Source organism: Neovison vison, chromosome 6, assembly GCF_020171115.1.
Source record: "Neovison vison isolate M4711 chromosome 6, ASM_NN_V1, whole genome shotgun sequence".
Lineage (NCBI taxonomy): Eukaryota > Metazoa > Chordata > Mammalia > Carnivora > Mustelidae > Neogale > Neogale vison.
In genome coordinates, this window is record NC_058096.1 from 214,241,245 (window position 1) to 214,254,330 (window position 13,086).

The window sequence follows — 13,086 nt, forward strand, 5'->3', positions numbered from 1 at the left end:
TTCCAGGAATAAACACACATCATTGAGTCACATCTGCTTGGAGGACACGTGTTTCACCTTAAACCTGCCGGATGGGGGAGAGGAAGCCTGGGCTCTCACCTCTGCCCTTACTGCGTGACCCTGGGTGTGGCTGTGCCCTCTGAACCCTGATCTCCCCATTTATACTAGGAAGTGGCTGACTTCTAGATCTCTGGCCACCGTGAGGGCTGGAAGTGTACTGGTGGCTGTGAGTTTTGGGGGGCAGAGACCAGATGTGGAGATCACGCCCATGGGATCTCACCTCCGGGCCTCCCAAGGCTGAACCCTGCCTCCAACCTCTCAAGTCTCCTCTTTCCTCCCAATCCTTGAGCTTCTCAAAGGGACCAAAGCTTTAACTCCATGCTCATTCATTAGAACAGCCAGAGGAGGTCTCTGGGGGAGGTGGCAGCAATGTTATTCACTAAGGCTGGCACTGTACTTTACAGTTTACGAAGCATGCGTCTCTCTGCCATTGCATTGGCTGCCCGTGGCATCCCGGCGGGGTTGACTGAGAAGCAATCACACTTCATTCAGAGCGAACAGACTCATTAGCCCAAGGCCACACCTCACGTCATCTGCAAAGGCAGCCTTGAGCCCAGGCCCACCTCTTTCCAGATCCCAGAGTATCCACACTTTGAGAATTTGAGAAGCCCCACACCCACTCCACCACATCTGGGGGCTCACTTAGAGCCCCAGTAATTCCAGGGAGGGATGGTCATTCCTGGAATCTAAATGAGCTGCCAGGCCCCTTCCCAGACCCTTCCACTGTGTGTCATTGCCCCCCCCACACACACAGCTTCCACTTACTAAGCACCTACTGTGAGCCAAAGCCTCAGTTTTTATGTGCATCCTTTTGGTTCATCCTGAGGTAGAGGGATTGCTGCTCTCCCCATTTTCCAGATGAGAAAACAAGCCCAGAGAGGTGTAGGAACTCACTAGAGGTCACACAGTCTTGTGACCTGGGATTTCCTCCAGAACCCACTGCTAACCATGACCCTGGGCTGGCTGTCTTCCTCTTTAAAGGGGCTCATATGCTTCTCCTAAAGCTGATTTTGATGTTGGAAGTGTGTACCGTGTGCCAAGTCCTCTCCAAGTCTCACCTCCTTCATTTGCACGAGAACCCCAGGAGGAAGATGTGAACAGCTCTGTTTATAGGCGAGGGTGTACTTAGGGGTAAGCCAGGGGCAGAGGATGTAGGGAAAGGACTCCAACTGACTGGGTTTCAAATCCTGGCACTGACCTCCTATAACTGGGTGACCTTGGCTGTGCCTCTCCTCCTCTCTGACCCCTAGTCTCTTCTTTAAAATATGCAGCCTGAGCCTACCTGCTGGGCCTGCTCAGAGGCGGAACAGAAATAATGAATGTGGAGGCTTTGGCGTGAGGCCTGGCACACAGTAGGTGCCCTAGACCCTTCCTGTAACTGGTTATTATTACTCAAATCACCAGGTCACCCCACCGGCAACTGCAGGGCCAGACCCAAGCAATGTCTTTATTACATTTCTCGGTTCCTGAGGACTGGTGGGTAAATAATAAGGGGTCCAGTGTGAGCAACCCCCAGAGCCAGGACAAAGCTCTTCTTTAACAGTACCCAGGGGCAAAGGGTGGTGGTGGGTGGTACTCCTCAGGGAGCCAGTCCTTCTGGGATTCTGCCAAGTCCTTTGTCTCTGGTCTGGACACTTTGGAGGACAGGGCCCTCACTACTGCTTGGTGCCAACCCTTGACCCTCGGGGTCGCCTCTCTCCAGCTGGCCAATCTTGAGGCTTTCCTGGATGGGTCAGCTCTGTCTCTCCGATCCTGGGGCCATGAGGGGCTTGCAGGGGACATGGCCACTGAGCTGTCTGTGTCGACGTTATCTTCCCAGTGTGTGTCACCTGGCGTGGTCCTTGAGCTGTGTGTCACTGTAGGTGGCCCAGCACTCCAGAGCGAAGACAAGTTCATAGATGGCAGGTGGAATGTCAGCTGCTGCTGGACCCTCTTGCCTGTCTCAGGGAGTGTCTTGAGGTTCCTCCAGAGTTTCCGGCAGGCCTTCTCGAGAGGAGCTTTTGGGGGGCAGGAGGAAGTGGCTTCCTCCATGGAGACTCTGTCCATCTGTGCTCGTGGCTCCCTTCCCTTTGGCCAGTGAAGCAGGACCGGGCTTGCTGAGGTCTGAAACCAAGAGCAGGTGGGACCTGAGCCATCCCACCCACCAGAGCTCTGAATCTGCCCTGGAGGTTGGGACATGGGTCCCACTCAGACATCTGGAGGGGTGAGAAGGACCCCAAGTGAACCCCCAAACCTGATCCCATGCCCCCTCCCATCTGCATGAACACCTTCATTATCTCCCCCAGAGACTGGCAAACTCTTTCCATAAAGGGCCAGAGAGTAAATATTTTTAGGTTTGTTGGCTACAGTCTCTGTTCTGAGGCAACTGAGATGGTTCGTCAATGAGTGAGTGTGCCTGCATTCCAGCGAAACTTGATGGATGTGCAAATTCCACTTTCATCTGATGTTCACAGCTCATGACATACTACTTTCATTTTTATTCTTTTCGACTGCTCAAAAACATGAAAGTCATGCTTAGCTCATGGGCCAGACAGAAACAGGCCAGATGGGGTCCTCAGGCCCTGATCTATTTGGTCATTCAGGTGACCTTGGTGGCAGATGCCGACAATGCCCCATCCATCTCCCTTTGCCCTGAGCACTCAGTGCCCCCAGCTCCACTCCCAAAGGCCAGCAGAGGGGACTCTGGCTGAGGTCCTTCTATGAACCCATGGCAGGCCAGAAGTGCAGAGAATTAAAATCTCCCAGGAGCAGCACTTGACCAAGGACTAATGGGAGATGGAGTATCAATACCCCAACTCCTTACCCCTAAGGTGGGATAACCGGTGTGCATGTCCCATGCAGAGTTCCAGCCTTCCCTGGGGAAGACCAAACCCTGGCTTCCCACAGGGGAACCTGCTCCCTAACATGCCCTTCATGGGCTGCCCTCTTCTGTCCCACTCCCCCACTCCCCTACTGGCACATCTTGGGATCACCTCCCAAATAACGGAGGCCCCAGGGACTCAAACCACGACAGCAGCTCGGTTCCCCTCACCCCCCACCTCCAGATTCCCTTCTAAAATACCTAAAATATCCTCTTCTTGCTCTACCCCCAGGGATCCTTTTCTGATCCCTCCCAGTCTCTGCCTTGGACAGTCCCTGCCTCCTTCCTGCCACCTCCTTACGGCCACCAGGCAGCCCCTCCTGCAGTTGGCAGCCACAGGCTCTCTCATTGCAACTCTCCCTGCACAACTGGACTAGAATGCCAGCTCCTCACCCAGGCCCCAAGGCCCTGCATGACTGGCTCCTGCTGTTCCTGGCCCCTCACCTCCCAGGGACCTCCCTTTCATTCACCCCACTCCGTACACATACTGGCTATTGTTGTTCTTTTGATTTGCAAATACACTGAGCCTCAGGACCTTTGCATGTGCTTTTTTCTCTGCCTGAAACACCCTCCCTGCATCACTGTGTGTGACTGACTCCTCCTTATCCTATGCATCCCAGGTCTACGCCACCTCCCCCAGGAGGTCTTCCCTGACTGTTCCCTTCACCACTTAGCTCCACACCCACTGATGTTCATCCTACCAGCCTGTTTCATTGCCACTATTATCAGAACTTCCTTGCCATGTCGGGGCATGGACGACACCACTCACTATCACAGTCTGATAGGGGATGCAGACAGGAAACATGAAAACCTACAAATAAACCTTTAACCCATGAAAAGACCAGTTAAATTATGAATACCTCCCAGAGCTCACAGTCTGATAGGGGAGGCAGGCAGGAAACATGAAAATGCACAAATTTTTAACCCACAAAAAGACTTTTTAAATTGTGAGGAGAGCTCTGCAGTGAATGAACAGAGTGAGGTGATGGAGAATGCAAAGGGGACTACTTCCAGTCTGGAGTCTGGAGAGGGAGACACTTGAAGAATTGAAGAAAGAAGCCAGGCATAGGAAATCTGGGAGCAGAGCACACACAGCATGTGCAAAGGCCCTGAGGTTGGTGGCACCAACATGTCCAAAGTTCCTGAGGTGGGACCAGCACATGCAAAGATCCTGAGGCTAGTTTGATGCATCAGAACAGCAGAAAGGATAACAAAGAGGCTGGAGCTGGGCTGGTGCTGGACACAAGGAGTAGCTGAGGTCACCATTTGGATTTTCATTGCAGTGTCTTGAAAAATCACTGGAAGGTTTTATATTTAGAGCTATAGGGTCTAATTTTTCACTCTAGAAAATGTCAGCTGTTGGCCACTTCTGCCCCTGCCCCACCCCTGTGTTGGAGATGCGAGCTTTCTGTCACATACCTTCTCAGGTGCAGCCCTGGGATAGGAGGAGGAAGGATTCTGATGTTCCCTGGGGACATGGGCGGGGCTGGTGACTTCCTCAGTCAGTGCATTGGAGTAAAGGAAGAGATCCTCATAATCCAAGTTCTCTGGATCTTTCTGTAGGGCAGAGGGCGTGTATTGCTCAGCCCCAAGGAGGGAGATGGGGGTGGTCCCAGGGTCCCAGACAAACCCTAGAAGGTGGTGCTCAGGAGCTGCCTTGCCCATGAACCTTGTATGGAAGCCTGCCCCCTCCCACAGTAGCTTCGGAGGGTAGGAGCACCCCCCACCTCCCCACCATCCCCTTCCACTCCTATGAGCCTTATAAGGAAATATATTATTCCTATAGATCAGCCAAGGTTATACCCCCACAAATGAACCCTTGTAACAAATTAGCCTGGGGGGCTGGGGTGAGGCAAGGAAGGAGGACCCGAAGGGGTGGGGCTGTGGGAGGGAAGGGACCACAAGCATGACAGAATCACAAGAGGCTGAATGGGGAGCAAAATGAGTCTGGGGGCTTGGCCCCTGCGAGAGCAGCTACAGTCCCCCAGGGGTTCCAACCCTTACCTGCCCACAGGGCTGGGTCAGCAGGTCCCTGTGTGGCCGCACAGGCTGCTGCTGGTGGAATGTGACTAGGGCGTCCAGCGAGGCATGGGCCTTCTCTTCCCCAGGGATCATGAAGCTCCCATCATCCAGAAGCTTCACCATGAAGTGGCGGCAGCAGCTCTGGGCTCTGCGGTGACACCGCTGGGACTAGAAATCCTATTCCTCCTCCTTCCGACCCCATCTCCCCTCACCCCCTCCCCCAGCTGGTGGCACTGAGGTTGCAGCTCTAGTGTTTAGGTTCCCAGAAGCCTTCTGCATTTTTTTAGCCATGTGACACTGGTACTAACCACACTGTGCCTCGGTTTCCCCATCTATAACGTGGGGCTACTAAGGCTGACCTCGGGATTTCTCATGAAAATGGAATAAGCTACCGCAGATAAAAGCTTAGCTCGGTGTCTAGCTGGAGTCAAAGGATCGGTAGAAGTGATGATAGTGAAAACCCGAGTCAGGCCCCCAGGCTAAGTCTATGCACCTGGCACACAGCAGGTCCTCAATAAATGGTCTGTTAATGGATGGATGCACTTATTAATGGCCCACTATGTGCTTAGTATATCTCATTTAATTTTCACAACAGTCTGAATGACTTTAGCATTCCCATATTAGAGATGAGGACTTTGGGGGAGGCACAGATAGGTTGAGTAACTTGTCCAAGGTCACACAGCATGTAAGTGGCAGAGTCAAGCCTTAGACTGTGTGACTCAGGGCCTAAACTTTTCCCATGGTGGGTAACTCTCCAGTGAAGCCATTAGTTTTTGTTTTGTTTTGTTTTAACTCCTTTGGCCCGGAGTCTTTTTTGAAAAGTAGCTTGTGTTGTTGAATCCTGTGGGACGCCCGGTCGGGTTTTGAGGTCTTAAGGAGCTGGACTGCCCTAAGTTTCCTTAACATGTCCCTGCGGGTGGAGTCACAGAGTTGCCAAGCAGATGGCTGAATGGGGAGGGGTGGTTAGGGGAGGGCAGCAGCCACTCTTGGGCTCCCAGCAGCCCCTGTTCTCAGACACATAGGCTGTTACCACCAAGCCCCCATCTGCTGGTTATAGCCGGACCTGCAGCTGCTCACTGCAGCCAGATTTGGCTAGAACTTTACACCAGCTGCTCTCTGAGCAGTTGTGGCATGATACACCCCTTGCCTCCTCCCAGGAAACCCTGGAGCCCTCCCACCCCTTCCCTGGCCCCTAGCCCGGGCCTTACTTGTAGGACAGCGTGTAGCCAACGTGGCTGTGACTCACTCTAATGAGAAAGGATCCCAGTGGCTCTAACTCCAGCAAATTCTCGGCGTCCCTGGAAGGAGAGACACAGGAGGGAGATGTGCACCCGTCATCCCAGGACTGAACAAACCTAAACCCCTTTGTTGTGGTGGTTTCACACCTTGGGATACTCAGGCACAGGGATGTTCCCATCAGGGGCAGAAGGCCTCTGATGACTTTGACCCCAGGACAGACTTTCTTCAATACCCCACCACCCTTGCCTGCCTTCCTGATGCCTGAAATGCCCTCATACCCAGTAACTTCTCACCAAATTACTACTAGTATTCACCATCATCGTGACTATGATTATCCTGGGTCACAGAGAGGAAGAAGGATACCAGAGGTTCAAGACTTACTATAGGATAAAGGAATGGGTACTATCTCATGAGTGAGCCTTTAGTGCTCATGTTGAAATGGTAATATCCTGGATATACTGGGTTGAGGAAAAGATAAGATTAAAATTAATTCTGCCTGTTTCTTTTTCCTTCTTTTAGTATAGCTACTAAAAGCTAAATTTGCAACACATGGCTCACATTATATTCTTAGGGGTGCCCCCACCCCAAAACTCAGAGATGGTGGCCAGTCTGCCCTCTTTGTGGCTTTTGTGACATTCTCTCAATGTCTCTAGGCTAATGGTGGCCATAGATGTTCTCTTCATTTGTTTGAGAACCGAGGGGGTGAACTAATGAGATGTATTTGTTCATGTCCTCAGAACTCAGACCAGTGTAGAAAGTGCATGTAGGTCATGTCCCTGATGGATGGAGAGCAGCTGTTTGGGACACTGTGTTAAGAAGGATTCAGAGGCTGCACCCTGCCATGATTGATGGTGGATGCCTGGCTTCGGGGGATGGGTCCCTGGCAGTGCTGATCTGGTGGCCACCAGTACAGAGAAAGCTGAAGTTCAGGGATGGGAAGTACCTGGCCCACATCCCACACCCGAGTCCCCACCTGCCCAGGACTTCAGAGCTCTTTTCACCAAGCCAAGCTGAGTCCAGAATTCTGTAGAAAATCTGCCCAGGGTGGGGGCAGACAAGGAAAGAGGGTGAAGGGCCTGGTGGAAGGTGTGTGTGGTTCCTTACTCTCTCGAGATGGCACCGTGGAACCATGCAGGGACCCCTTCTTGGGAGAGCGGAACCACCTGCGTATGCACAAACCAGTCCAGTCGAGGGGGCAGTGGTGGGGGAAGTTTTCCTGCCTCTGTCATGGCTTTCTGGGGAGCGGTTACCTGGCAGTAGGAGGGAGGAGAGAGAGTCAAGCCTGGTCCACCTCCTGTACTTTGCTCTGTTCTTACAGCTCATGGTGCCTCCTCCTGGGGTAAGTCCTCCAAGCTGGTGAGAGCAACAGGCTTGAAACTGGCTTGTGTTTCTTGAGCATCTACTATGTGTTCATTCATTGGCTTCTTCCAAAAATCCTCCCAGAATTTTTCCTTGTCCTTCTATTCTTATTACACTATTACTAGTTAGAAAGCTCCCTTTATAAATATATACATTTAAGCTTAAAAACTGACTTTATTGAGGGGCACCTGGGTGGCACAGTCGGGTAAGCACCCAACTCTTGGTTTTGGCTCAGGGTGCAATTTCAGGGTCCTGAGATTGAGCTCTGCATTGGGCTCCACATTCAGCATGGGGTCTGCTAGAGATTCTCTCCCCCTCTCCCTCTGTCCCTCCTGCTAGTGCACACACACTCTCTCTTTCTCTCTCAAATACTTTTTTAAAAGACGAACTGACTTTATTTAAATAAATATCAACATCCCAGGAGCTATGGGGACATGGCAAAATGGTAAGTGAAGGGGCACCTGGGTGGCTCAGTGGGTTGAGCTTCTGCCTTCGCTCAAGTCATGATCAGGTCACGATCTAGACCTGGGATCGAGGCCCGCATCGGGCTCTCTGCTCAGCAGGGGGCCTGCTTCCCCCCCCCACTCTGCCTGCCTCTCTGCCCACTTGTGATCTCTGCCTGTCAAATAAATAAATAAAATCTTAAAAAGAAAATGGTAAGTGAAGAAACACTTGAGAGATGTGGGCCTGAGTAACTTCCTTTGCTCCCAACATCATCATGTCTGATGGCACCAAAGCCACATCTGTAATGTGTCAGGGACAACAACATTAATTCACATGAGTTTCGACAGTTTTAAGCTCAAGGTAACACTGGAATTGTGAGCCAATGACAGGGAGCTGAAGAAAAAGAATAGTCCTGATTTTTTAAAAATTATTTTTAAAAGATTTTATTTATTGGGCGCCTGGGTGGCTCAATTGGTCAAGCGACTGCCTTCAGCTCAGGTCATGATCCTGGAGTCCCAGGATCGAGTCCCGCCTCGGGATCCCAGCTCCATGGGGAATCTGCATCTCCCTCTGATCTTCTCCCCTCTCATGCTCTCTCTCACTGTCTCTCTTTCTCTCTCCAATAAATAAATAAAATCTTTAAAAAAAAAGATTTTATTTATTGGAGAGAGAGAGATACAGCGAGAGAGGGAACACAAGCATGGGGAATGGGAGAGGGAGAAGCAGGCTTCCCGCTGAGCAGGGAGCTCGAAGCTGGGCTCCATCCCAGGACCATGGGATCATGACCTGAGCCGAAGGGGAGACGCTTAACCAACTGAGCCACCCGGGCGCCCCAATAGTCCTGATTTGTAAAAGAGTATCAAATCAGTGCAAAACCAGCCACAGGGTCATGCCCTGCTGGGTGGTCTGCTCAGAACCCTTCACAGTCACCCTTAATTCTGTCCCTAGCCTGGCCTACCCCCTACGCTGGCCCTATCTAATGTTTCAATACTGCAGAAGGTCATTATTACTGGGCTGTTTCCAGAGGTGGGGACATATTGACTAACCTGGTCAATATTGACTTTCTTCTGCCAGAAGACAGATGCTGAGCACGCCCTCCCGGGAGAGGCCCAAAGGCATTCTGGGACAAGTAAAATTAAAGAGATCTATTAAGAAATATTTAATAAAGTAGGGTGACAAAGCAAAGAGCCTGGAATCAGAGCCAGATAGCCTGGGTTCCAGCCCCAGCTCCCCCACTCAGCTGCTGTGTGACTTGAGTAAGTCACTTAATATCTCTGTGCCTTTAGTTTCATCTGTAGTTTGGGGATATGACGATATTTGCCTGGGAAAATACAGTTCCTTCAGAACTATGCACTCTGTGTATATAATAAATATTCATGAATCCAGTAGTGTCCAGGTTTGTTCTTTTTTCTACCTGGGAGAACTCCTAGTTATCCTTCAAGACCCAGCAAAAATATCCCCTCCTCCAGGCAGCTTTCCTGTCTCTTCCCCTAGACAAAGCCTTGGCCCCCTTCTCTGTCTCCCATCTTCCCCTCTGCTCCTGCCCAAGTTTTGCCTAGCCTTGCCTCGTGGAGCTCTGCCATGTAGCGTGAGTCCTGATGGCTGGTTTTTCTTTCTGTTAATTCAAGTGCATGACTTAAGCTTTGACTGCCAAGTCATCTGCTTGAACTCACTGAAGTCTATCACCAATAAACACATTGAGAGCCGCACAACTAGATAAAGAGCCAGGATTCTCCCCCCCTTTTCTTCCCCCACCCCCACAGGCTCACCATGAGGCTCCTTTATTTCAGACATCCTAGTTGATTTCGAGAACTGGCCATTTGGGTCATTTCCCCCTCTTCTTTTTCTTTTTTCCCTCTTCCCATGCTTCAAATTCCTGCTCTTGTTATACATTCACTAATAAGGAGTGAGCCCCCCAAACCCTAGCCACCCCCCCCAAGCCCAATAAAAGCAGAACCCCAGGGCCATGTGCGCTGGCTTGGTCCCTCTCTACAACCTGTTTGTGTGCCCCCTGGACACACCAGGGATAGTAAGTAATAGATTTTTTTTCTTCAAAGTTTCCACATGGTTATGGCTGATGGTCAGCTTGTGATCCTAAGAACCACAGGGGTCAGTCCTGTTGTCACACTGGTTTGGCAAGGGGAGACGTGAGTGGGAAGCTCAGGGGCCTGGGCGAGCGCCCGAGTCATTTACTATCAATAGACCGAGATGCACAAAGCACTGTGTCTGTTTCTGTCTCCCCCATATCAAGGGCGCCCAGAAACCTGGCCCAGGGCTAGGTCATTTTGGATTTTTCTGGGTCCCCAGTACTTCCTGGTGCTGGGCAGGCACAGACGAGTGTGCAGGGGTGTCTGGTGATGAACATCCAGGGATGAATGAATCGTACTAAGTTTTGACCTCCTGACCCAGACACTGGGGCTTTCCCATCTCCTTGTCCCCCCACACTCCAGCCCTAAGGGACATCCTTGTTCTACCCAAACTGACCAAGCTCTCTTACCCTCCACACCTTGGTCCATGCTGTTTCCCTGCCAGGAATGCCCTCCCCCTACCCCCAGCTCCGTTTTTCAATGGTCAGCTCCCACTGGAAATTCCTTCTGCTTTTCTGGTCTCTACCACCTTGTCCCTCCTTCTGGCCCAGCCTGGCTCTCATGCTGTGTCTTCTAGAAATCTGGGATGACGCTGAGGCTCTCAGCCCGGGCCTCACCCAGCATGGGGCAGGCCCAGAAGTGGGCGTGTGGCTGGTTAAGGGACTCCCACCCTGCACTTACCTGGGAGACCCCTGGTCAGCCGACGCCCTCACTCTTGCTGTCCTCAGAGCCTGCAGGAGCCTTGGTTTCGATTCAGGGTCTGCACGTCAGTGGGGTGGGGCTACTGCCCCCAGGCTGTTCCTGTTTCCTTAAGCAGGTGAGCCCTAGGGGCGGGACTGGGACTCTGCTGGTTGCCCTGGGTGTGCTATGCAGTCCAGCAAAGCCTCTGAGCTGTGTAGAGGGACACCCTAGCTTCACCCACGACAAGCCTTTATTGAGCACCTACTGTGTGCCAGATCCTTAGGGGACAGAGAGGGACCCCAAGAGGTGCAAGCCCCACCCCTCCTGGCATCTATAATCTAGCAAGCAATGAAGAAGAGTAAGAAATGATTAATATTTTAAAGCAGACAGCCTCTCAGGAAGGAGGGTCTGGAGTTGCAAGAACCCCAGAGGGTGTTTAAACTGATCTAGAGGAAGAGGCGCTTTGGGACAGGTAGGAGTTAACTTGATTGTGAGGTGCAGAAAGAGAGGGCTATAGGTGGAGGGAAGAGCACAGGCAAAGGCCTGAGGCAGGGTCAAACCCGGACAGGCTGGGGCCTCCTTATGCACATGGGTCCACATTATGACTTCCTCTGTAACAAAACACACCACTAAAACCACATTTAAAATGATATTTTATGATGGCATTGGCATCTAGTCCAGGCTGGATTATTATATATTCATTATTATTGTATTCATTTCTTTTCTTCTGATTTTAGAAAACTAAGACATGCTAGGGAACCCTACTCCCCCCCCCGCCTCCCCCCACCCCCCACCCCCGTAGGCCGTGAGTGTAGGAGCTTGTGTCTAACGGACCAGGCAGGCCCGGATGTGAGCCAGCTGCACCTCCTTCCCCAGCACAGGGGCCAAACCACTTCCTTCTCCCCTTTCAGGCAGAAATAGCCCAGATCCTCGTGGCTGAGCTGGGGGCCTCCCCCGGGGGCTTATCACCCTGGGCCAGCCGGTCTAGATAGCTCCCGCTGCAGGCTCAAGGTCAGTGGGGGGTGGCCTTGTCTGGAGTCTATGGGTCCACAAGTCCCCAGCGGGAGACACGTGGGATTTGGCCTCTTACTCACCCGACTGGGTAGCCTTGGGTGACTTGCTCAACCTCCCTGGGACTCAGTTGCCTTAATTGTGAAGTGGGCATGATTATGGCCCCCCTTAATCACGGGATGATGGCAGGAGTGACAGTCATCAAAGTCTGCGGCGTGGGGGGCTCAGTTGAGGGTAAAATCAGGACTCTTCACTGTGACTTAATCTGATGCCTCTGGGCCTGGCTGGGGACACAGAAGCCCGGGCTCGGGACTGCACAGCCTGGCCACCTTGTGCCACTTGCGTCTCCTCTGTGCCCTCCACAGCCCGGTGAGTCAGCTCCCAGCCCTGATGATAAGGAGCAATGCTGTTGGGGAGGTGCTCGCACCAGCCCAAGAGACCCTTGCCCCTTCCAAATCCTGGTGTCGTTTGCATATGGTGCAATCTCCAGAAACATGGAGGGTCTCAGGCCACTTCTGGCCCTGCCCCCTGAGGCTCTACCACAGAGGGCTCCCCCCAGTAAGCTTGACCCACTTGGGGGACACGGTCTTACACAAACCGAAGTCCTCCCCTGAGAATGTCACAACAGAATCATCCCCAGCCCTTGGTGACCGTAGTCCTCAAAACTGGTGAGCAGACGGGTGGCCCCAGAGAAACTTCTGGAAGAGGATCAGCAGGGGGATATGGATCTGGGACGCAAGGCGCCTCCCGCTCTGGTGTAGCTCTGGGCTTTTCACTGGAGGCCTCAGCTAGCAAGTAGGACTTTCCTGGCCCCACGTGGGGTGGCTCCTGGGGCAGGGACCACAGTGCCCTCTCAGCCCTGCAGACAGGCAGGGGTGGGGTAGTGAGTCTCTGCCATTGCTGATCTTGATGTGTTTTCAACCATCCCACCTATGAGGCTTTCATTCTAGTCACGAATTCATTCACTCCACAAACATTGGCTGAGTCCCAACTGGAGGCACCGTGCTAGATGCTGGTGACGGAGCAGATAGGACCAGTGCTGTCCCTGCCCAGCCGGAGCCTGCAGTCCACCGGGAGATGGTTACTGCATGAGCCCCCACGCAGGAAAGGCTTGCACAAGAGGGAACAGCAAGGGCAAAGGCTTGGGTTAGGAACACACCAGGCACGCTGGAGAAACAGGCAGCTCGGGGGCCCAAAAGGTGGAAATAAGCGAACGCGCACTGGTACATGAACAGATCAAGAGAACATGGTCCGTGCACACGACGGAACGTCACTCAGCCATAAAAAGGAATGCAGCCCCGATATGCACCACAACAGGATGGA

General features: G+C 52.4%; 1 protein-coding gene across 1 annotated transcript; it reads right to left on the reverse strand.

Annotated features, from left to right (window-relative positions):
• Positions 1-1,493: 1,493 nt before the first annotated feature.
• On the reverse strand, positions 1,494-10,817 carry HSH2D (hematopoietic SH2 domain containing). Its single transcript, XM_044255361.1, has 7 exons — positions 10,753-10,817; positions 9,031-9,104; positions 7,286-7,431; positions 6,151-6,240; positions 4,925-5,090; positions 4,340-4,477; positions 1,494-2,163 (listed from the first exon to the last, which is right to left on the reverse strand). The coding sequence occupies exons 3-7, from the start codon at positions 7,408-7,410 to the stop codon at positions 1,597-1,599; spliced, it is 1,086 nt and encodes a 361-aa protein (XP_044111296.1). The 5' UTR covers positions 7,411-7,431; positions 9,031-9,104; positions 10,753-10,817; the 3' UTR covers positions 1,494-1,596.
• Between the last annotated feature and the right edge of the window lie 2,269 nt (positions 10,818-13,086).

Bases quoted from the DNA above. Each gene is read 5' to 3' on its own strand.
- HSH2D (XM_044255361.1), bottom strand. From the start codon at position 7,410: ATGACAGAGGCAGGAAAACTTCCCCCACCACTGCCCCCTCGACTGGAC. The intron at 5,091-6,150 runs GTAAGGCCCGGG...GTGTCACCGCAG, and splicing joins GGCTACACGCTGTCCTACAA to AGCCCAGAGCTGCTGCCGCC. The intron at 2,164-4,339 runs GTATGTGACAGA...TCTTGGTTTCAG, and splicing joins CCAGGGCTGCACCTGAGAAG to ACCTCAGCAAGCCCGGTCCT.